Raw genomic sequence first — 24240 nt, 5'->3', positions numbered from 1 at the left:
CTTCAAATATGTTGCATTTTGCCTTTTCTTTATGCCCACTTCCTTTTTTATTAATAGCTTTTTATTGTTTTTCCACAAACAAACCCACATAAAAACACAGACATACACAACCACATTGGGTTTGCAAGATGCCATATACCTATTAACTAATATCTCATTCTACAAATAAAAAGGGCAAAAAAGAAAAAGATATTTATCTCTAGATACCCTGTTTCTATATTCTCTATATTTTTTTCATTAATTCCATCATCCAAATGATCTCTTCTTCATTAAAATTCTAGACTCTTATCAATATCTCGTATACTAAATTTTACAACTGTTAATTTCATAATAACTGAATATATCATTTATCTATCTATAACCTCTATAACATCTCGTTAACCTATAAAATTCTAAAGTTATTAATATATAAAATACAACTTTTCAATAACACACATAAGGTAATCAATTTCTACATTTTAACTCTAAATTTTAACTATAACTTTCCAACTTTTCCCATCATTTATTACTTTCCCTTTTCAAAAAAAATTCTAAACTCTTTCATTAATACAGCTTATTCTAATACAAATTATTCTAAATACATGTCGTAAATCTAATTATAAACCGATCTCCCAGATCACTTCTATATACTACATATCTTACCCATCTATAAATTCCAGTTCTACTTCATCAAAATTGACCTATACAATGCTAATCTATATATTCTCTTATCCCAAATCAAATATTATATAACTGCCAGACCATATCATTATCTTAAGTATCAATTCACATCTTGCATATCATCTCTAAGCTTAACCTATATAGTCTCTTATCCCAAATCAAATACAGTAGAACCTCCAAAGTTGACCACCTCTCTATATTGACCACCTCCTTAAGTTGACCTAATTTCCACAGTATGGACAGTCACTGCATATACACTATGGGAGACCAACCTCTCTATATTGATCACCTCCGTAAGTTGTATCTTGAGCACTTCGACCATTGCACAGAGTATTAATTTACCCTATGTAAGTTGCCCACTGAACGCGATACTGTGGGCCTGTGTTTTGTCTGGCTTGTCCCATCTTGGAAAAGCGACAATCCCTCCCCTATGCCTGCTAGCGCGTGTGTAAAAGGGTTTTTATAGTTGGGCACACTGCACATAGCCGACAAACCTGCGCCGGCTGCCGATTGTACCTGGACATGTACCAAGTTGTGAGGGACATGAGGTTGCTTATGCATAGTCCTTTCACTTTGGTTCCCATCACCAGTGTGTTACTTTACACTTATACTGAAACACAACTGCTATTTTGCTGCCTATTCTCCCGATTTGGAGAGATCCTTCTGGAGCACTTCACAATCCCTTCTGGTCTTCACCACTCAGAAAAGTTTAGTGTCATCCACAAACTTGTCTACCTCCCTGCTTATCTCTGTTTCCAGGTCATTTATGAAGATGCTGAAAAGCACCAGTCCCAGGAAAGATCCTTGAGGCACTCCACTTTCCACCTCTCTCTGCTTTTTTCTGTCAATTGCCCATTGACACCCACTCTCTGTTTCCTGGTCCTCAACCAGTTCCCAATCCATGAGAGGACCTGTCCTCTACTATTCCCTGACTGTGGAGTTTTCTCAACAGCTTTTAGCGAGGGACCGTATCAAACACCTTCTGGCATTTAGTGAATCTGAGGAGACCCAGTGGAGGCCAGGCAGCCTAAGTAAAAAAGAGGGTTTTTTTTTTAGCTGTTGGGGCTATGTAACATGCTACATGCTATGGGCTGGCAAGCAATAGCATTGGTCTGCCTGTCTGCTATGAAACCAAGTATTTTTTTTAAGCTTATGAATTTTCAGGGTTTTTTTTTAAAACACTGATTGTGGGCTGTTTATTCTCTGTCTCTTGATATAGATATAGATGATATAAATAGTAAACATCACAAGAGGATCAATTCTCATTGATATTTGCAATAAAACTTTTTAAAAATCCAATCTAAATAATAACTTGGCTTTGCATTTGTTGTCCTGGGAGCTAAACATGGTAATATTTAAATGCCTTTTTTCCCCGTATGTTGACCACCTCCCTATGTTGACCAATTTCCTCCAGTCCCTTGGGTGGTCAACTTAAAGAGGTTCTACTGTATTGTATAAGTGCCAGACCATGTCATTATCTTAAGTATCAGTTCACATCTTGCATATCATCTCTAAGCTTTGGCTTCCCTCTTTTCCATTTTTATTTTTTTAACTATAACTTTCCATCTTTTCACCATTCATTACTTTCCCTCTTTCAATAAAATTCTAAACTCTTTCATTAATACAATTTATTCTAATACAAATTATTCTACTAAATACATGTCATAAATCTAATTATAAGCCATCAAAATTGACCTATAAAATGCTAACCTATATATTCTCTTATCCCAAATCAAATATTGTATAATTACCAAACCATATCATTATCTTAATTCAAAAACTGTATAACTGCCAGACCATGTCATTATCTTAAGTATTGGTTCTCATCTTGCATGTCATCTCTAAGCTTTATTATTATTGATTTCCATTTTATATATTATATATATAATTTCCCTTTTCCATTTTATTATTATTTATTATCCATTTTATATGTTGATCCTTGGTTGTCCCCAATGCCCACTTCCTGTGAACAAGATGAAGGTCCCACATCTGGTGTCCAACTCTGGTCGTCACATCTCAAAAAGGACATAGTGGAAATGGAAAAGGTGTAAAAGAGAGCGACTAAGATGATTACTGGGCTGGGGCACCTTCCTTATGAGGAAAGGCTACGGCGTTTGGGCCTCTTCCGCCTAGAAAAGAGACGCCTGAGGGGGGACATGATTGAGAAATACAAAATTATGCATGGGAAGGATAAAGTGGATAGAGAGATGCTCTTTACACTTTCACATAACACCAGAACCAGGGGACATCCACTAAAATTGAGTGTTGGAAGGGTTAGGACAGACAAAAGAAAATATTTCTTTACTCAGCGTGTGGTCAGTCTGTGGAACTCCTTGCCACAGGATGTGGTGACGGCATCTGGCCTGGATGCCTTTAAAAGGGGATTGGACAAGTTTCTGGAGGAAAAATCCAATACGGGTTTCAAGCCATGATGTGTATGTGCAACCTCCTAATTTTAGAAATGGGCTATGTCAGAATGCCAATGCAAGGGAGGGCGCCAGGATGAGGTCTCTTGTTACCTGGTGTGCTCCCTGGGGCATTTAATGGGCCACTGTGAGATGCGGGAAGCTGGACTAGATGGGCCTATGGCCTGATCCAGTGGGGATGTTCTTATGTCCCCTTCCCTCAAAGAGACGTCAGGAGCCGCCAATGGCTACCCGGTGTCAGTTGGATCCAGGGGCAGCCATTTTGGCGCCACTCCAACCCTGGGCGCCGGGCAGCTCAGGATTCGGCTGTTGCACTCAGGTTAGCCTCACAATGTGCTAACACCTCCTATTGGCTTGCAGAAAGTGAGAGCCCTGCGTGAAGATTGTCCTGCTCTTTTCTATGCTGCTGATGTGAGTGTGTGTGTGGGGGGGGGGATTTGGGATGTAATGCCCATATATGGTAATGACTGACACCTGGGCCAATTTTCCAACTGTTATTGACTGCAGCTCCGGTTGAAATCCCCAGCATGGCTTTCAACAGTCACCTAGAGTCTGATGACGATTCCTGGCAACTGCAGCACCTTACTGGAGATTTGGCAACTCTGCAGGCACTGCCCTGAGATAGAAGAATAAAAGAGCCTGCTTGTGCTCCAGCGCTCGTGAAGCCGTTTGATCCAGGACAGTGTATGCTGCTGAAAGAGAGAAGCAATAACTTCCAACACTGCTTTCTATCTCAGTCTGGCACTGTCTATCCTTGGGGTTATACCTGTTCTCTGGCTTCTTTTGCGAGCTGCTGGTGGCTTGGGACATTGTATGAGGATTTATATGCTGTTGGAAGCGTGGAAAGGGGTAAGTGATCAAACGTGTATACCAGTGAGCTGGGCAGGAGGTGGCGCAAGTCCCAGGAGACCCATAGGGGAAAGGGCGCCTTACCAGGAGGTTAGGGGAAAAGTTTCCCCTTTACTTCTGACTGAGCCACCTTGGCCCCTATCCTGCACTGGATACAGCACAAGCCTCTTGGCTTGCCTGTTCCAATGCAGGGTAGGATTGTGCCCTTAGGCTGTAATCTTATCTTACTCACTGGAAACAAAAATCTCTGCTTAATTGCTTGTATTTAAGTGTAGTATGATAAAAATTCATTAACAGGTCCGACCCATTAATGAGGCCAACTGGGGTGGGTGCCTTAGGCAACCATTTGTTGGAGAGGGTGCCCATCTCCACTTAGTTCCAGAAGTCACACTTCAAATGGTTCTGAACCTCATAAGCACACCATATGTGAGGCACTTTGGATGCTCAGATACGCTCCATACACAAATTAAATCTTGCTCATCATGGATAGTGCCTCTCTCTATGCTGTGCAAAGTTCTGCAGGCTGATTTCTGCATGACATTGAACTGCTGCTAAAGGAGCCAGGATTGGCTAGGATGATTGCACCCCAGGCATACTAGGTATTTCTCCAGTAGGTATTTTTGGCAAGCCTAGGATACAAATTTTCAATGTGTGGGGCTGGCCAGCCCAGTTGCCATGGGGCACATTGTGTTTCTGCTACTGCCAATATTGAGAATTCAGTTGGGTGAGCCCTCTGATGTATGACGAGGGTATTGGGACCTCTGGACTCTTTTCTGTAAACCTATCCCAGCGATGAGGAATGAGATGTTCCAGGAACATCCTGGCATCATATTTATTCAAAATAGGGAGCAAGTTGGTCTGTGCTAATCTTGCTCTCATCATTGCAGTGAAAGAACTCGGGAGACTCAGCTCTTTGCGCCGTGCAAGGTGCTTAGGATCAATGCGGAGGACTTAGTAGAGAAAAAACTGCTCATTGAAATTCCTGTAATTCCATTCCAGGGAGAAAAAGGAGAAGAGATGAGTTCCAGCAGCTCTTTCTACCTTGATCTGCTGCTCTCAGTTATTGGAGGATTGACTGTCCTCTGGCTCCTTCTGCAGGCTGTTTGGGGTTTGGTGTTTAGGTTGAGGATTTATGTGCTGTCTGAAGTGTGGAAAGGGGTCGACCTGGCCTGCTATGGACCTTGGGCAGGTGAGTGCTGGCATGCGATTGCTCTTCTCCTCACCTTCTGCTTGTACTAGAATGTCATTTCTGAAGGACAGGCAGGAGGATGTATCCTGAGTAGAATTGCAACAGATGCCCTTCATGATTAATCCATTTAAAAAATCTTTGATGAACTGAAAGATGCCCCCATTAAATGGGCTGCACAATTATTTTAATGTTGCTTATTACCAACATATTCACTTATAAAACCTGCATCATAAGACTGCAGGTTTTATAAGTGAATATGTTGATAATATGCAACATTAAAATAAATGTGCAGCCCATTTAATGAACAGGATGGTAAATCATCCTCATGAGAATGCTTTCTTAAGATCAAATGTCTTCTTTACCATCCTGTTCAAGATAAATAAGTGTGGCTTTCCAAAGCAATTGTTTTATTCCAAAACAAATTGCTTCAGATTTACTTAATGGATCAATTCCAACACATACAATTAATTGATGGAGGTTCTGATCTTGCATTCCGCAACCCTGGAGTAAGCCCCAATGAAAATGGCTTTGAGTAAATGTGCAAAGGATTGCATTGTTTCTTTCATAAGGTTAGGGTTTTGGTGCCTGGGGGGCAGGTACAGCTGGACTTAAAAATGACTCGCTACTCAGGGTTTTTACATGAAAAAAGTCATGACTTGTAGATACACGAGTCATGAAGACTCATCATTTTGGTCCTGCGATTCAGCTTTACTATTCTTTTTGCCTCTTTCACGTCACCCCGAAAGCCCATGTGGGCAATCTGGAAGCTAACATTCAGAGGGTAGGTTGGGTTCAGGAGGTGGGGGCTATGGAGTGGAGGGGGTTGAGGGAGGCTGCACAAGGCAGGAGAGAGGAACCCGAAGAAGGTGGGTCAGCCATGACACAGGGGTGGAGCGGGCTCCCTTGTCCATCCCTTGTCCATCTCGGAAAGAATGCACAATTGATTGGCCGAATGGATGGCCTGATTTTTTTCTCTGGACAAGAGAGGGGAGGAGGAGCCCAATGGATGGGGGATAGGAAAATGCCTGGAGAGCCCAGAGGAGAGCAAAGCAGGGGGTGGTATTTCTTCATGATATTAGAGGAATGTTTTCCAAACTCATGGCTCATTTGAAGTGTAGGACTTTTGACACATCGCTGATGGCAGTTGGAATGGGAACATCTCACAAACTCCAGCACCTCCGTTTGTTCTGTGGGATCGCACCTGACTTGCGGCTTGACTCACTTTTCGAAAAGACGCTAGAAGCAAGTCTCTACTGGTTTTATGTCAGTTTACCCCCTCCCACCCGGCCACCCACAGAGTCCTCAGTGAAACTCTCCTGGGTGACATTCCTCTTATTCAAAGCCTGTCCTTTTTGTCTCCTTTGTAGTGGTAACCGGAGCCACGGCGGGGATCGGAAAAGCCTACGCGCATGAGGTGAGTGGACTGTGATGTATGAAAGGCTCATAGAAGGGTCTTCTTGGCCATGTGCTGGTTCGCATACATTCAGGGAGTAAACAAAGTCGCATGTGCTCCACCTGCCTTCTGTCAGGAAAAGGAGCACAGCAGGCACATTTTCCACTTTGCTCACCTTTGCAGCTTTTTATCTCCTGACTTGAGTTTCCTTCTTGGGCTTCCAGCTTGCCAAGAGGGGCCTCAACGTGGTTCTCATCAGCCGCTCCCTAGAAAAGCTGAAGCAGGTGGCTGCTGAAATTGGTAAGTGAGAAGCTGCACCTGGGAGGCGGAGGTGACTGGGCAAGCTGCTGGGTCCAGCTCTCAGAAATGGGACTCTTTCCAGAGCTCTGGGATCCTGAAAGAAAAGAATTAATTAAAGTAATTAAAGTAATTACTGACACAGCCAGTTGGAGCCATATTGAAGGTTGCTTGTTTTACGATGCTAGATTGATAAGTATGCTGTTCTTTTGCTATCTCGTTGCTTTTTGTGATAGGAAGAGTGTGCAGTATAAGGGGGAGGGCGGTAGTGGGGGATGGGGAGGGCAGACCAGCACTAGGAGGGGGCAAGGACAGCAGCACAGGCTCCCGTTTAATCCTATTCCCATTCCCAGGACTGATCCACCGACATGTGGCTGCTTGAACTTGAGCTACAGGTTTTGCTGGTGCAGATCCAAGTAGCCCTGAAGCATTCAATCTGTGCGTCCCACCTCCCTAGTGAGGCATGGCTAGCTTCCAGGGGTGTCACCAGGCATCTTGCGGAGAGAGGCTGCGCTGCTGTGCTTTGCTGTGCTCTGCTCCGCTCAGCTGCACGTGCTGCCTGCTGACTTGCTGCTTTTCTGCAGCTGTGAAGGAGGTGGGTGGGGCAGCATGAGGCTTGGAGGGCTTGTGAAACACGGCGGGGGGAGGTGGGAGAGAAGGCTGGCTGGGCAGGCAGGCAGAGGTGCCGCATCTCATCATGGAGCAGTCTCCATGTGCGACCTTGCCCCAAGGACTACATTTCCCAGTGTGCCCCTCACCCTAGGCATCCTGGGATTGGGCAAGGCTGGAGGAGAGAAGAGTGCTGAGGTGCTGCATCTCATCAGCACAGGGCATGCTCCTGGCAGTCTTCAAAATAAGTACAGGCAGTGCAGTGCTTCCCTATGCTTGGGAAGGAAGGAGCCAGCCTGCTCCTAGTGGGGGGGGGGTGTCCAAATGCCCCAGCCTGCATCCCTCCATCTTTCCTGGGGGGAACAGGGGTGGCATCTGCATGTTGGGTGTATGTGTGTGAGCAGCCCCCATCTGCTTTGTGGTGAGTTGTAATCTTGCTGGGTGTGGCTGCAATCCTTTCCACACTTTCCTGGGAGTAGGCCCCATGGACTCAAATGGGGCTTACTTCTGAGTAGACCTACATAGGCTTGGGGTTTGTGTCAGCTTAACTCAGGATCCTCACCTTTCTCTTTTTCCTCCCCCTTCAAAAAAGAAAAAAAGCCACTCTTGATGGCTTTGTCTCCAAAAATTGATTAAAAATAAAAATCCCCATTCCTTTTCAGCCATTCCCTTTTTCCTCCTGCCTCCTTTTTTTTTTTTGGGGGGGGGGGGGTACTCTATTGGCTGCTATTGTAAGACAAAAGGTCGGGAAAGCTCCTGGCCCTGATGACATCCTGAGTGAAATCTTAATCAGCAACCCCTCTTGGTGGGCGGAACCCCTATCTAACCTTTTCACTTTAATTAATCAAACTGGTCTGTTTCCCAGATTCCTGGCTCTCCTCAACCCTTGTCCCTATCTTTAAGAAAGGTGACCCTTCCCACCCGGGCAATTACAGACCAATTAGCCTTCTTTCCTTTATAAGGAAGCTCTATTCCAAATTCCTATTCAACAGATTAGCATCTTGGGCCTTTTCCAAAGCCCTACCGGGTAAAGAACAAATTGGCTTTCGCCCAGGTGCGGCTACTGCTGATCACGCCTTCTTGCTTTCCTACTTGGCCGAGAAGTATTCGGTCCATCACGGTGCCAAACTCTTCGTGGCCTTTATAGACCTCCGCAGAGCGTTTGACTCTATTAACAGGGCTTTGCTGTGGAACAAACTGGCCAGCTGCGGGATAGATCCCTGTCTTCTTTTTTTAATTCGTCGCCTCCATTCATCTAACTCCTGTAGGGTTCGCCTTAATGGCGTGGGTACTATAGCCAATAAAATTCCCATCAACCAAGGAGTTCGCCAAGGCTGTATGCTCGCTCCTCTCCTTTTTAATTTATTTCTGGCAGATTTACCCCCTTATTTATCTAGTTGTCAGAACTCCCCTCCCTTCCTCAATGGTGTCCCTCTTCCCAGCCTTCTTTATGCAGATGTTGCAGTCCTTTTGTCTGTTACTAGATCTGGCCTACGCCACCTATTATCCTCCTTCCAAAATTACTGTTTAACCAATGGTTTAATAATTAATTCTGAGAAAACCAAAATTTTGGTTTTTGCTAAGTCTTGGGTCCCGCTCCCCTGGAAGATAGGTAATCTCTCCTTTCAACAAGTTCAAACTTTTAAATACCTGGGGATTACCGTTCACTTTCGCCACAGCTGGCTCCCCCACAGGAAATCTGCTATTTCTTCATCCTTACTTCACCTAAATGCGATTGCCCGTTTTCACTACTCTAGTGGCAATCAGTACATTCCTGCTGCCCTTCACATATTTAGAACTAAAATTTTCTCCCAATTGTTGTACGGTGCCCCCATTTGGATAGAGGCTGCGAACCAAGATCTGGATGAAGTGGCAGCCTCTTTCCTCAGACGTATTCTGGGGGTCCCCAATTTAATTAGACTGTCTACTGTTATGCTCGAACTAGGGATCCACCTCCCTTCTACCATTGCGTGGTCCCTCACTTTCAAGTTCTGGCTCCGTTTACACTTAAGTATTCATTCTGAGTCCCTTTTAAAAGATCTATTAAAGGACTCTTGCCTTTCCAAGTGGTTCCAATTTATGGATTCCAAGCTTCTTTCATTAGACCTATCTCCTGAATCCCTTGCTGACATTGACCTCCACAGGGCCCACTCAATTAGTAAATCTAAACTTTGGGAATCTGAATTCAACCAACTCTCCTCCAAACTGAACCCCACCTGTTTTTGGCCTTCTCCCTTCACTTAGTCGCCCTGGTAACTACTTCAGGAAGCTGATCAACCCTGCCAAGAGGAGAGCGTTCATGCTTGCGAGATTCAACATCTTCCCCTCAGCTGTTCATTCTGGCAGATTTTCCAATATCCCACGCGACCGCAGATTATGTCCTTTTTGCTTCCTAGAACCGGACACAGTGGATCACATACTACTCTGCTGCCCGGCTCACCAATCTCTTTGAGACGCACATTTGAAACCCCTGCTGTCTTTTTTCCTGGGTACTTCCATTGATCCTTTACTTGTCCTCTCGAGTGACAATTCTGTAGCCACTACCAATGCAGTAGCAGAATTTCTTTCCGCTGTTGCCAAGTTAAAACTTCCACCCTGATTCTACTCCCTCCCTTGCTTCCCCCCTTTTTCCCTTACCAGCTCTCTGTTGCGCTTTTCTCTATCGGCAACTTAGCCATTGTTCTGGCTACTGTTATTGCTATTTACTGTTTTAATGTCAATAAAGGTTATGGAAATGGATGGTAAGACAAAAGGCACAATCCTAGCTAGGGCTACTCAGAAGTAAGTCCTATTGTGTTCAATGGGACTTACTCCCAAGAAAGTGGGGTTAGGATTCCAGCCAAACAGTCTCTCAGTTTGCATCAGTTTGCAATTCGCGGATACACACAAAACAAAGTCTTCCCCTCCCCCAGCAAATTCATCACTCCCCCCTCCCTTTCCAAAACCCTCCAGGTGTGCTGCTAACAAACTCAGGGCACAATCCTAAGCAGGTCTACTCAGAAGTAAGTCCTATTTTGTTCAATGGCTACAAGGATCAGGGGAGGCACGAGCTGGAAAAGTTTGAGAACCACTGAAGTAGTCCCATAGCGGCAGTGGCTGCTTACCTCAGGGCAAGGGAACAGGTGTCTCCTTACATCAGGGAGACTTCCAGCTGCCTTTCTTTCCATGCTGGATACAGTGGAGGCCGTACTGGTGGCCACTGCATCTCGGCACAGAAAGTTAGTTAGGATTTGGCTGTTCTGCTTCAGAGACATAACCGGACAGGCCGTTCGGACCCCTGCAAGACTGGACACCTGCATGTGTCAGACAACTGCTCAGTGTTCCTAAGTCTGCCTGTTGGTCTAGTGACCTGTTCTGGCAAGGCAGTTCCAGCATCTTTTTGCCTTCACTTCCCAAGGTGTTGCAAGGTTCAAAAGCAAGACTCAGTAGGCAAGAGTGGTTGGTGATCGTCTGCAAGCTTTATTTCATTGCCAGCAACTGGCGGCTCAACTGGCAGCTCCTGTCCAAAGCTTTGAGTGCTCTTTTCAATCTGAACCTGACCCTTTTATTACATTTTGGGTCCTTTGTTTGAGGCATATGAACTTTTCATTGGCTGGAGTTTGACATCATAGAGGGGGCTTTACTTTTCATAGGCTGGAGATAATCTTAGACATTTGATTGGTGAGTTTCAAGTAACAAGTTACAAATAAGGCAAAACCACACATTTAAACATATACAATTCAAAGTTTTCAACAACCAGTAGAGTGTACTGTAACCTTATTTTTACTCAGAACTGGCCTTTTGGCAAATATTTGGACCTTTACTCTTGGCACACTGAAGGAATGACTTCCTATTTGTTACAAGGAGCCATCTGTGTTATCTTGTCTCACATTCTTTTCTCCTGTTCCCAGCAAACACTCTTGGGCTTTTTGCCAACTTTTAAGGAAGGTCCTTTGGACCTTCTTCTAACCTGTTTCTTGGTACCTTTTAAAGGATGTATAGTGGTATACTTTAATATACTTTAATACAGAACAAGCTAACCTTTCATTATTAGGAAAGATTTCTTGTAAGAAATCTTTCATTCACTTTTAGACAAATTACAGCTTTCCCTGTTAGCTTTAGCTCAAACAGGGACTTTCCCATGAATATTTCTGTTATCTCCTGCATAGCTAAGAAATCCTATTTCAACCTGCCAAAAGCTTAGTCAACGAATATTTTTCCCTGTATTACGAAGACTTCCCACCATAATGTTGCAAGTCCGTGTATTTAACCTTTCAGTTTTCTCACTTTCTGGTGCCAAATAAGAGCCTATATCTATCTTTGAGATGCAACTTACTTTGCCATTATCGTAAGACTTTGTGACCTCAGCTAGAAAATACCTATCTATGCTTTTTTGTGAGGCTGACAATGATTTTAACCTGAAATGGCTTTTATACTTTACTGAACCTTTTTAATGAAATCAGACAATTAAAACTTCTTATAATAGCTCTATATATGTTGGTTACATCTTTTAGGGACAAAACTATTCAAAATATTTAAGAATAAGTAAAGGCAAGCAAACATAATGATTTCCTCTGGTATTTCTATGAATTTTGTGTGAATACCTACTATAATAACTCTCCTAGTATTTGTATACATATAGTAATATTGCCCTTAGCTCTAAGAAGCCTGAAAGAATAATGATTTTAAACTGCAAACTGCCTTTTGCTAAGTGTATTCATCTGTTCATTGTTAAAACAGTGCCTTCAATGTGCGTATTGTTCTCAACTATTATCTTTTGTTCTGCTGCCAAGCATTCTTGACATTCTGCCAATTTTAGCAAAGCTGTCAGCTTGCAATTTTCAAACAGAGACAGCAAAATGGCTTTTTGAGGCTTTTTTTAAATTTAAGCATGTGAGCATCCCCTATTAAGCTTTACTAATGGCATAGCATAAATGGCTGTCATTCTATACCCTCTATCAAGAGGAACAGCACGGCCGAAGCACCAGAGTCATCCAGATGGATTTCACCGAGGGATCGGAAAGCTATGAGCCGATTCGAGATGCTCTGCAGGGCCTGGAGATTGGCATTCTGGGTATATGCACCTTTTCCTATTTATACTTTTTATTAAGCTTTTTAATCTTGCGTCATGTACACTATGGGAGCAATCCTAACAGCACAATAGGCCAGCACAAGTCTGTTGTGCCAGCCCATGAGGGTAGCACACGTTAGCGCCTTCTCAGGAGTCGGCTGGGCTGGTGCTGGGATGCGTGCCAGCCCATGGAGGCTGCATCCTGCCTCCTCACCAACATGGGTAGGGAGGGTGGCATCAGCCAAGCTTGGCCAATGCACAGGTCTGGGGAGGGCGAAGAGGAGGCGGGAGGGAGGTGTTCTGGGATGGTGGGAGGGCGGGTGGAGGGCAGTCCTGGGGCAGGTGGGCGGGGAGCAGGAGGCAGGGCTGGGACCCAGCTGTTATGATGGATAACAACCCCGTTCCCTGGGCAGTGAGGAAGAGCTTGAAGCCGCTCCGTTCTCCTCAGACTTGTGCCACCGCCTGAGATGGGATTCTGGGTATACGCTCCTTTTTCCTATTTATACTTTTTATTAAGTTTTTAAATAATGCAACATGCACATTATGGGCACAATCCTAACAGCACAATAGGTGCTGAGGTGACACAAGTCCAAGGAGACCCACTGGGGCCGTGGTGGCTTACCTGGGAGTAAGGGGAAGAGTTTCCCCTTGCCTCCTGCTGAGCCACTTCTGACCCCAATCTTGCACTGAACTTGCCTGTTCCAGCGCAAGATAGGAGTGAGCTGTATGTCCAGCAAGCAGTGGAGAAATCACTGGAAGTCCCTCCCTCAGAGAGTCAGAGAATATCAAAATGGGGAGAGGGTCAATTTTTTGAAGATGGCTCTAGGTTTTCCATTAGAACTTGTTGTGGGTGCATCGGTCTGGTGGCCTCTAATTTCAACCCACATTCCAGCCTGTTGTCTTGAAGTATGTGCCTGAGGTCTCTTTGTGCTCCTCTGCTTTGTTGCTGAGTGAAGGCGGAAGGGTGGTGACTCTGACCCACTGGCCTTCTGTGTCTGTGTGACAACTCACCCTCTGCTCACTCTTTTTACAGTGAACAATGTTGGCATGAACGTTCCTCTGCCACTGCGTTTTCTAGACCTCCCTAACATTGACAAGGTGAGTTTGGTCTCAGCCAAAGACTGCCTGGCACCTCCCTGCCTATCATCAGGTACCGCCATTTCTGCAATCTCCCCTGCACACAGTTGGTGGCTCAGTGCATTGTGACATGTCGGCTGCCATCCCTGGGTTGCAATCAGCTGAGCGTGTGAAGTAGAAAGTACAGTGCTCGTTTGTGGCTCCCCTGTCCACCACCCCATATTTCACAGGTCTCAAGCAGGCATGTAATGGGGCTCTTCTCAGGCTGAGTTGGAAAGTGCCCTTACATCCCCCCCCCCAACACTGGGCCTTTTTAATCACTGACCCTGAGCTGCTGGGCTCCCTTTCCTAGAGCAAATATGGTGTGGAATTCTAACCTTCTTGGAAACAATTTTCAGAGAGGTTGCCATTCTGTTGCTGCAAATAGGGCCACACATTAAGGGCGCAATCCTAACCGGCACTCATGCCGGCATAGGTGGCCCTGGAGGGCACAAACGTGCCGTAAACCACATTTGTGCCTCCATGAGTGGGAGCTAGGTCAGCGCATCCAGATGCGCCAATGCGCGGAGGGAGACAGAAGCCTCTGTTGCAGCTCCCGCACAGCCGCTTGTGTCAGCCTGAGCGCACCGACATAAGCGGCAAAGGTAGGTGTGGGGTGGCCTGGGGAGGGGGCGGGAGGGGGCGTTACTGGGTATGGGAAGGGCGGGCCCAGGGGCTGGCGCGTGGGGAGCCGGGAGCGGGGCTGGGAGCAGGACCAGGCGGTTATGCCGGATCCCAACCCCCGTCTCCGGGGCAAACAGAGCAACTTCAAGCTTCAAGCCACTCCGTTCTCCTTGGACTTGCGTCACCTCCAGAGGTGGCACAGGTCCAAGAAGACCCATAGGGGCGCGCAGCCCTTACCCAGGGGTAAGGGGAAGAGCTTCCCCTTGCCCCTGGCTGAGCCGCTGCTACCTGCAAACCCACATTGGATGCAGCGCAAGCCTCCTGGCTTGCCTGCTTCACTGCAGGTTTGGATTGCGCCCTAATTTGTGCACCTTAACCATGAACAGTACTATGGCTGCAATCTTATATATGCTCACCTGGGAGCAGGTTTGCTGTAGACATGCATAGAGGTTTACTGAAATCTGGTCCCCTCTGTCTTCCTGGCTTTTCAGGGGCTTCTTATTTTCAAGGAAGTTGACATTCTACTGCTTTTAGCCTTACTTTTCGTACCCTCCACCCACACACATCTTCCCTATTCCACTGTGGATTTCACTGATAGGATCAGATGAAATGGTCTGTAACCCACTGAGGCGTGTCCTGATTTAAACATCTTCAGCTCAGAGGTGCCACAGGACTCTTTGTTGCTTAATCTCCTTGACAAGAATCAGAAAAGGAGGGAGGAACCTTTCAGCACTTCCCGATCCCCTCCCGGACTGCCCTGCAACTTAAAAGGATGGTTTGCCTCCTGTCCCGAATGGTAGGAGTTTCGAGATAGGGCAGTTCTCAAGATGATTAGGAAACACACTCTGTGCTATCAGATCTGGCTTCTGGTCTTTGCCCTCATTTGGATGGGCAAACAGCTGCCTGTGATTGAAGAGGTGAGGCACTGGATGTGAGAGAACATAAGAACATAAGAACAGCCCCACTGGATCAGGCCATAGTCCAGCTTCCTGTATCTCACAGCGGCCCACCAAATGCCCCAGGGAGCACACCAGATAACAAGAGACCTCATCCTGGTGCCTTCCCTTGCATCTGTCATTCTGACATAGCCCATTTCTAAAATCAGGAGGTTGCACATACACATCATGGCTTGTACCCCATAATGGCTTTTTCCTCCAGAAACTTGTCCAATCCCCTTGTAAAGGCATCCAGGTCAGATGCCATCACGCCATCCTGTGGCATGGAGTTCCACAGACTGACCACATGCTGAGTAAAGAAATATTTTCTTTTGTCTGTTCTAACTCTCCTAACACTCAATTTTAGTGGATGTCCCCTGGTTCTGGTGTTATGTGAGAGTGTAAAGAGCATCTCTCTATCCACTCTGTCCATCTCCTGCATATCTTTGTATGTCTCAATCATGTCTCCCCTCAGGCACCTCTTTTCTAGGCTGAAGAGGCCCAAATGCCCTAGCCTTTCCTCATAAGGAAGGTGCCCCAGCCCAGTAATCATCTTAGTTGCTCTCTTTTGCACCTTTTCCATTTCCACTATGTCTTTTTTGAGATGCGGCAACCAGAACTGGACACAATACTATAGGTGTGACCTTACCATGGATTTGTACAATGGCATTATATTAGCCATTTTGTTCTCAATACCTTTTCTAATGATCCCAAGAGACAAACAGGGAGAGGCTGTGACTGAGTGGAAGCTTCTTGTGCCTCTGTCTTGTCTTTGAAACATCCCTCTCTTGCATGGAGGAGCCAGTAAACGCCGTGACCAACGAAGCAGGTTGTTTTAAGGACACTATTTTGATTGAAAAGTGGAGCTTAACTAAAGTCAATACATTTTAAAACAAACCTTGAATTCAAGTCTTCAAGACTCAGGCTCTACTTCTGTCAAATTCAGACTGTGGCCGCTCTTTCTCTCCACCTTTTACTAGCTGAAGTGTCCTGTGACGCTCCAAAGGATGTGGAGAGATGCCCAGGTGGTCTGGAAAGTCAAGGCCCCCTTGGTCTCTCATCAACTGCCAGAAGCTTTGTGACAAGACAACAACCAAGACAGTCACACTTCTTTTCCGTCTCTTACAGTATATACCTGACTTCGTGAACTGCAATATACTTTCGACATTGAAGGTGGGTGATGTATGGATGGAAACGGGACATGGAAGGGGAAGGTGCTTGGGCCCCGTTTCCCATCACTGACTGTGTGTCACTGCTCTTGTTCTCCTAGATGACACAGATCATCCTTCCTCAGATGGTTGCCAGGTAGGCAAGGAGGGAATCTGCACCCCTCAGAACCTGCCTGTACAGTATTCCAGAATGACACCTGTGAGGGCTTCTGCTTCCTCCAAGGAAACTGGATTTTGATTGGGGTTGTCAACAGTATAGGAAAAAAGTATCATGAGCAGATGTGTGGACAGAACCCTCTGCTCCAAAAAAGAGGGACAAAGCTCATCTGTGGCAAATTTGCAGGAAAGAAAGGAACAGTAGTAATAAATAGCACAGAGATGGTTCTGGTCCCTGGAACATTGAACCCAAAATGGTTGGTTGGCCAAATCACATAGTTGTGATAGAGAAGTACTGATGTAGCATACTTAGCTAGAAAGAGATATTTGCTTGTCTCCATTTGCTCTTTTCCAGTCCTTGGGGTCACAGTCTTTCTGGTGCCACAAGGGCTCTTTGATTGCTGTAAAGGCAATCCTTTACACTCTGGAACACTCTGGAATATTTTGGAGAATCCCGGTTTGCATTGGATTCCTTAGGGAAGGGCAGGTGTTGCTCTAACTCACCAGAATGACTCTCTCTGTAGGAAGAAGGGGATTGTCATAAACATATCTTCGATACTTGCCCGTCGTCCTATGCCCCTGCAACAGATATATGCTGCATCCAAGGTGAGGAGCATGTACACCTCTGTAGCCCTATACCTGAAGGTCCAGGCTTTCTTACTTCCATTGTCTCCCTCTACTTCATGACCTCCAAATAATCTGCTTTTCATATAATAAGTGGAACATGCAGCTTGATCGTGCCCTTGTCAGTTGAGGTCTAACCATCTTTTGCAAATGTGGCTATGAGAATGGGAGCCAATGTCCTCACCCTAAGTGCCCGTGGAGTTATTTCCACCCTCAGACCTTGATTTTTCTGCTTCTGTTTCAGACATTTCTGGATCTTTTCGCGCGAGGGTTGGACCGAGAATACCGCTCCAAAGGCATCATTGTGCAGGTATTGTTGATTGAGCCTCTTGTTCTTATCCCAAGGAATCAAAGGACAGTCGGACTTGTGGCAATCACTCAACAGGGCTTGGCAAAATTCTCCCAGTTAAAAAATTACTTATTTTTTACTCCTTATTTCACTTTGTATATCCTGTGGTCAGGGGCTCAGTGATGACCTATCTCCTGCAGCGCAATCCTATCTTGTGCTGCAACAGGCAGACCAGGAGGCCTGCGCTGTATCCGGCATAAAATAGGGGCTCAAAGTGGCTCAGCCAGAGGCAAGGGGAAACTCTTCCCCTTACCCCCAGGTAAGCCACTGCAGCCCCTATGGGTCTCCTCAGTGGCATGTTCGAGGAGAGCGCTATGCTGCTCGGGAACGGGGTTTGGGATCCATCATAACTGCCCGGTCCCAGCCCCATCTCCTGCTCCCCGCCCACCCGCCCCCAGGACCGCCCTCCCCCTGCCCTCCCCTGCCCTCCCCCTGCCACAGAATACCTCCCTCCCGCCTCCTTCCCACACACCCCAGAGCCATGCGTCGGCCAAGCTTGGCTGATGCGAGGCCCCTCCCCAAGTCGGCGCGGAGGTTGGCCAGTATGTGTCCGTGCGCCAGCCAAAGCACGAGGAGGCGCAAACATGCTTTACGGCACATTTGCGCCGGCCCAACCCCAGGACAGGCTTGCGTCCTTAGTTAAGCAACTTTAGTATCTGGAGGCAGGGCAGAGGAGAGGAGGAAGCAAGTTTGCTTTAATTACTAGTTCCCCATCATTATTATTATTTTATTTTATTTTTTATTATTTTATTAATTTGTACCCCGCCTTTTTGCCCAACGGGCACACAAGGCAGCTAACAAACAATTTGAAAAATACAACATGAAAAACAGTTAAAAACAGTTTACAATGATTAAAAAGCTAAAAACAAAACAAACCCCGTGGATTTTCATATAAAAAGCAAGAACGCCAGCCAGCCTGTCAACAATTAAAAGCTTTTTGAAATAAAAAGGTCTTCAGTCCACGCCGAAACGTTAGCAACGAGGGAGCAGTTCTCAGTTCTAAGGGGAGGGTATTCCACAGTTCGGGGGCCACCACCGAGAAGGCCCTCTTCCTGGCCGCCACCCCTCTCACATCTCTTAGTGGCGGCACAGTCAAAAGGGCCCCCCAGAAGATCTAAGAGCACAGGCCGGATTGTAAGGAAGGAGGCAGTCCGTCAAATACCCCGGACCCGAGCCGTAAAGGGCTTTAAAAGTCAAAACTAGCACCTTGAATTGGGCCCGGAACAGAACCGGCAACCAGTGTAGCCACCAGAGCAACGGCTCTACAGAGTCAAACCGACGTGCCCCCGGCAACCACACGAGCAGCTGCGTTCTGTACAAGTTGTAATTTCCGGACCATCTTCAAAGCCAGCCCCACGTAGAGCGCATTGCAATAATCTAATCTAGATATCACTAGGGCATGGGTTACTGTGGCTAGGTCCGCGCAGCTCAGGTACGGTCGCAGCTGGTGAATCAGCCGAAGCTGAGCAAAGGCTCCCCTGGCCACCGCCGCCACCTGGGACTCCAGGAGCAGCTGTGGATCCAGGAGAACCCCCAAGCTGCGGACCTGCTCCTTCAGAGGGAGTGCAACCCCATTCAGAGCAGGACGATAGACCAGCACCCGAGCTGTAGATTTCCTAACCAAGAGCACCTCTGTCTTATCCAGATTTAATTTCAGCTTGTTTGCCCACATCCAGTCCCTAACCGCCTCCAGACAGCGATCCAGGACCCCAACCGCCTCCTCAGAATCAGGGGGAAAGGAGAGATAAAGCTGGGTGTCATCAGCGTACTGGTGGCAACCCACTCCAAACCCCCGGATGATCTCTCCCAGCGGCTTCATGTAGATGTTAAAAAGCATGGGGGATAAGATGGAACCCTGCGGCACCCCAAACCTAAGAGGTCGGGGTGCCGAACAGGCATCCCCCAGCACCACCTTCTGGGATCTGTCAGCCAGGAAGGAGCGGAACCACTTCAAAACAGTGCCTCCAAGCCCCAACCCGGCCGGCCGGCCCAGAAGGACACCATGGTCGATGGTGTCGAATGCCGCCGAGAGTCCCAGCAGGACTAACAGGGTTGCACTCCCCCTGTCCATCCCCTGGTGAAGGTCATCCACTAAGGCGACCAAGGCAGTCTCCGTCCCGAACCCCGGCCTGAAGCCAGATTGGAATGGGTCCAGATAATCCGTTTCCTCCAGTACCCTCTGAAGCTGGGACGCCACCACCCGCACAATCACCTTGCCCAGGAATGGGATATTCGAGACCGGCTGAAAGTTATTTAAATTAGTGGGATCCAGGGAGGGCTTCTTCAGGAGGGGGCGAACCATCGCCTGCTTCAAGGCAGGCGGGAGCACCCCCTCCCTCAGAGATTAGTTCACCACCTTCCCCGTCCACTCGGCCAGCCCTTCCCGGGCAGCCCTAATTAACCATGCTGGGCACGGGTCGAGCGGGCAAGCAGCAGGTCTCACACTCCAGAGAATCCTGTCCACATCCTCAGGCTCTACAAGCTGAAAGGAATCCCAAATAGCAGGATAGACAGGTGCCCCAGGGACATCAGTAGACATGTCCACAGCGGCATCCAAGTCATGCCGAATCTGATCGACCTTCTCTGCAAAGTGTCTTGCAAACTCGTCACAGCGAGCTTCCGCGTGCTCCTCCCCACCAGTAGGGGGGCCAGATGTAAAAGGCTGAAAGAGCCTTTTACACCACACGAAAGAGCTCAGCTGGACGGTTCTCTGCAGATGCAATTATCTTGTGCTAGTGTTGTTTTACCGTAAACAGAAGAGATGAAAATGATGAAGGGAAGGCGACAATTAATCCCCCCCTCCGCTATTTTTGCAATTATCAGAAGCTGCCTAACTAAGAGGCAGCCCATCACTAATTCCCCAGTGATTCGGAACTGGAAGTAACAAATGGGACAGTGTCTGCAAAGATGTACCATTCAACCAATGGTACAGTAACTTGTGAAAGCCTGGATTGGCATTTTGCCAGGCCATATCCATTGATTGGCAGTCAGAATATGAAGCCTCCAGATTGTCAAGGCCTGGGAAAAAAGTACTTGGAGCCTAGATCTCCTGCCCAGAACCTTCTGCCGCTTGAACCTCAGGTTGCAGTTCCCAGCTCCTGTCCTGAGGAATCCTCAGCTGGAGAAGACAAGCCTGGATTCAGACATGGTCTCCCGCTGTAATGCTCCTTTCTTCCGCAGAGTGTGCTGCCTGCTGTTGTTGACACCAATATGACTCCCAAGTATGCAAAATGTGGGAAGATACCGGCAGATGTGTTTGCGCACAAGGCCTTGAATACTGTGGGGCTCACCAACAGGACCTCGGGCACGCTTATGCACAGCATTCAGGTATGTTCAGTGTGGGTTGCAAGGTAGATTAATGGACAGCAGCAAACCCTTGTTTGTTTTTTATCCTCTATGCCAGCAGTTTTCAAACTCTCTAGGGGGGTTTGAACTGCTCTAAGTCCTTGTGGGGGGTGGGGGGGAGGCAACGGGGGTGGGGGGAAGGCAGTGTTGTAATCACCAGGATTGCGCCACTCAGGGGGGCTGCAGGCGCTTGGCTGTACTTACCGGAGCCTCCTGCAGGCTCCCGGGGGTGCGGGGAGCCCTGCGTGACCATCTGCAGCCTCCCTGAAGCTTTGAAAGTGTAAGTGGAATGACTGTGTCTGCCAGGGCAGCAGGGGAGGATAGCTTTCCCGATAGCAAAGTGGCACGGAGTTTAGGAAGACAGCACAAGAAGCAGGCGATCCCAAACAGAGCCAAAGAAGCAGCCACAGGCTTGTTTGTTGCAGAAGCATGTATTGGTGAAGGAGCAGGCAGATGAGTAGTCAGTCAAACGGTCCAGAAGTCAGGGATACAGCAGGTCACAGTCACGAGAAGGCAGTCCAAATCAGTACACAAACCAGCAGCACAGCACGCAGAAACTCCCCCACAACAACCCACACCCAGGAGTCTATGCTTGCCCCATATATACTGGGGCCAGCCAATCAGAGTAGGGCGACCTCATAGTCACAAGACAGTCTTGAGACCCACTCTGATTGGCTGTCCAGTGGTGCATTGCACCATTCCTCCATTGCCTACGTGACTCAGCACACATTTCTCCCCAAGTCACGTGACTCCCACCTGCAACAGGTGCAGCTGATTGCTAATCAGCCACATATACAGTGCAACTGTTCCTTTACATTGCACACCAGGCCTGGACATCAAGGCCCCTCCTGCCACATCCTGGCTTATAACAATTCAGGGCCTGGGATGCCAAAGGCCTGATGGCGCCCCACCTCCGCAAAACCAGAAGTGGTTTGTCCCCTGAGCAACGCGATCCTTAAGGGGCAGGGCCTTTGGGTGACGCCCCAGTTTGTAAACCCCTGCTCTATGCAAAAAATGTGAACACCAACATATTCTTGGTCTGCCTCTGGGGCAAAGTCCAAACGTTATTTAGTTGTGGGTAGTTTATTTCCCACCTCCACTTGTTTTTCATATTACAAAATGCAATAGGAGAGTCTGCAGTTCGCCTCAGTAGGTGAGATATGGAGCTTGCAGAACTATTATCAGTTTGTGTGCCATTAATGCAGTAGTAGCTCTGCTAAGTCTCAGGCATAGATCAGAGGGGAGCAGAAGCCGGTGAACACATGAAGGCGAGTTCCTCCTATCAGTCTACCCAAGGCAGCTACCTCAGTTGGCCTCATGGATGGGCCGGCCCTGCTGATATTAGTTGGTTTCCTCTCCGAGGGCCTTGGGAAATGCAGCTTGTGAGGATGCTGAGAATTCTGTAACAGAGAATTTGGGGCATCTGTGCCTCTGGCCTCCTCCCAGAACCAAGCGTTTCCTGGGGGGGAGGGAATAAATTTGAAGCCAGTTCTGGCTAATAAGGCTGCGGCCTCATTACATCCCCCAAACTCTACTCCTTAGTCGCCTTGGGTGCCCCCCAGGGAGAAAGGCAGATCGCAACTCCAATAAATAAATAATAATAAATACACCTCTTGCTCAGAGAAAAGCCTCACTCAGCCTTGCTCAGCATTTTCCTTCTTTTCATTTGCCTTTCAGTGGCTCCTGGCACGGACATTACTTCCCCAGTGGTTGCAGTTTTCATCCGTCGGGATTACTCTTGTTTTCTTCTTCCACAAGATCGTGATGAGGCAGGACTAGCCTTCCTTGCTGGAGATCCGCGAGGGGATGGGGCATGGCCCAATGCCCTGGCCCTAAAGCTTTGTTTGGGTCTTGTTGTCCTGCACACAGATGTTGATGAGATGTTTCCCACTAAGTTTCCACTGCAAATTTGGGAAGCTGCTTTCCCCCCCACATGACCAATTCATTTCAGTCGAGAAAAGAAAGGGCCTTGATAGCTTTAACAGCCAGGGAACAGCTGCCCTAGTGGCCCCTGTGACCGCCAAGCGAGGAAAAGTCCAAAGCAGAACCGGGCTTACTGGTTAACACGGAGCTATTTCTTTTCTTATTGCTAACTTAACACTGACCTTGCAAAAAGGGGATGTAGTCTAAGTGAATACTATGTGATTAGGCTTCTCTCAGGAGTGAAAGCCATTAGTATACAGGTATGCCCCCGTATCCGCAGGGATTCTGTTCCGGAACCTACTGTGGATACCTGAATTCATGGATAATACCGGATGCTCCTCACCCTCCAGAGGGAAGGGGTGCACGGGGGAGGGAAGCACTGATCTAATTCGCTTTTCAGTGAAACCACAGATACGGGATTCACGGATACGGCCCCCCATAGTAATCTTTACGGATAGCCATATCAAAGAAAGTGTCATCAGGGAAAGGGTTGTTGGCATCCTTCAGTCTCGGAAGACTATGGTATCGCACTCTGAATGGTGGTTCTGGAACAGAGTGTCCTCTCCAGTGTGTGAAGCCTGGATAAAGCAGATATGGAGGTTAGATTGTTTCCCATGCAGCAAATCCCCCCTCTGCACGTCGCTGAAATGTTCCAATGGAAAGGCAGAGGCCAATACGGTTGGTTCCAGCGGCGTCGCAGGAGTTGCCAGAACATGACTGTGTTCAGCCATGAACTGCCTCAGGGACTCCGTCTCCAGATTTTACCTCGAGGTTGACTCCTGAACCCTTTTCCACACCTGGATGTAGCCACAAGGCAGTGGAGGTTTGGGATCAGAGTTTTCCTTCTCTCAGATGAGCTGCCTTCCCAGGCTAAGGAGTCCCATTTACCCGGTGGCTGTTTAGTCGCCTCTTACGACAAGTACAGCCAAACTGAGGGCCTATTCTTATCCCCAGCCCCCAGGGGATGGGAAAGGGTAAGAACATAAGAACAGCCCCACTGGATCAGGCCATAGGCCCATTTAGTCCAGCTTCCTGTATCTCACAGCGGCCCACCAAATGCCCCAGGGAGCACACCAGACAACAAGAGACCTGCATCCTGGTGCCCTCCCTTGCACTGGCATTCTGACATAGCCCATTTCTAAAATCAGGAGGCTGCACATACACATCATGGCTTGTAACCCATAATGGATTTTTCCTCCAGAAACTTGTCCAATCCCCATTTAAAGGAATCCAGGCCAGATGCCATCACCACATCCTGCGGCAAGGAGTTCCACAGACCAACCACACACTGAGTAAATAAATATTTTCTTTTGTCTGTCATAACCCTCCCAACACGCAATTTGAGTGGATGTCCCCTGGTTCTGGTGTTATGTGAGAGTGTAAAGAGCATCTCTCTATCCACTCTGTCCATCCCCTGCATAATTTTGTATGTCTCAATCATGTCCCCCCTCAGGCGTCTCTTTTCTAGGCTGAAGAGGCCCAAACGCCGTAGCCTTTCCTCATAAGGAAGGTGCCCCAGCCCCGTA

At 47.4% G+C, this 24240-nt stretch overlaps 1 protein-coding gene across 1 annotated transcript; it reads left to right on the top strand.

The window, feature by feature from the left end:
- The first annotated feature begins 5109 nt into the window (after positions 1-5109).
- Positions 5110-22570, top strand: LOC136661066 (very-long-chain 3-oxoacyl-CoA reductase-like). The gene is made up of 11 exons (XM_066638088.1): positions 5110-5124; positions 6467-6538; positions 6742-6817; positions 12366-12476; positions 13507-13571; positions 16277-16321; positions 16419-16453; positions 16998-17079; positions 17342-17407; positions 20627-20773; positions 22469-22570. Exons 1-11 carry the CDS (start codon positions 5110-5112, stop codon positions 22568-22570), a joined length of 816 nt encoding a protein of 271 aa, XP_066494185.1.
- The last annotated feature ends 1670 nt before the right edge of the window (positions 22571-24240 follow it).

Source organism: Tiliqua scincoides, chromosome 10 (genome assembly GCF_035046505.1).
Source record: "Tiliqua scincoides isolate rTilSci1 chromosome 10, rTilSci1.hap2, whole genome shotgun sequence".
NCBI lineage: Eukaryota > Metazoa > Chordata > Lepidosauria > Squamata > Scincidae > Tiliqua > Tiliqua scincoides.
The sequence above is the reverse complement of the archived record's forward strand: the minus strand, read 5'-3'. Positions and strand labels throughout refer to the sequence as shown.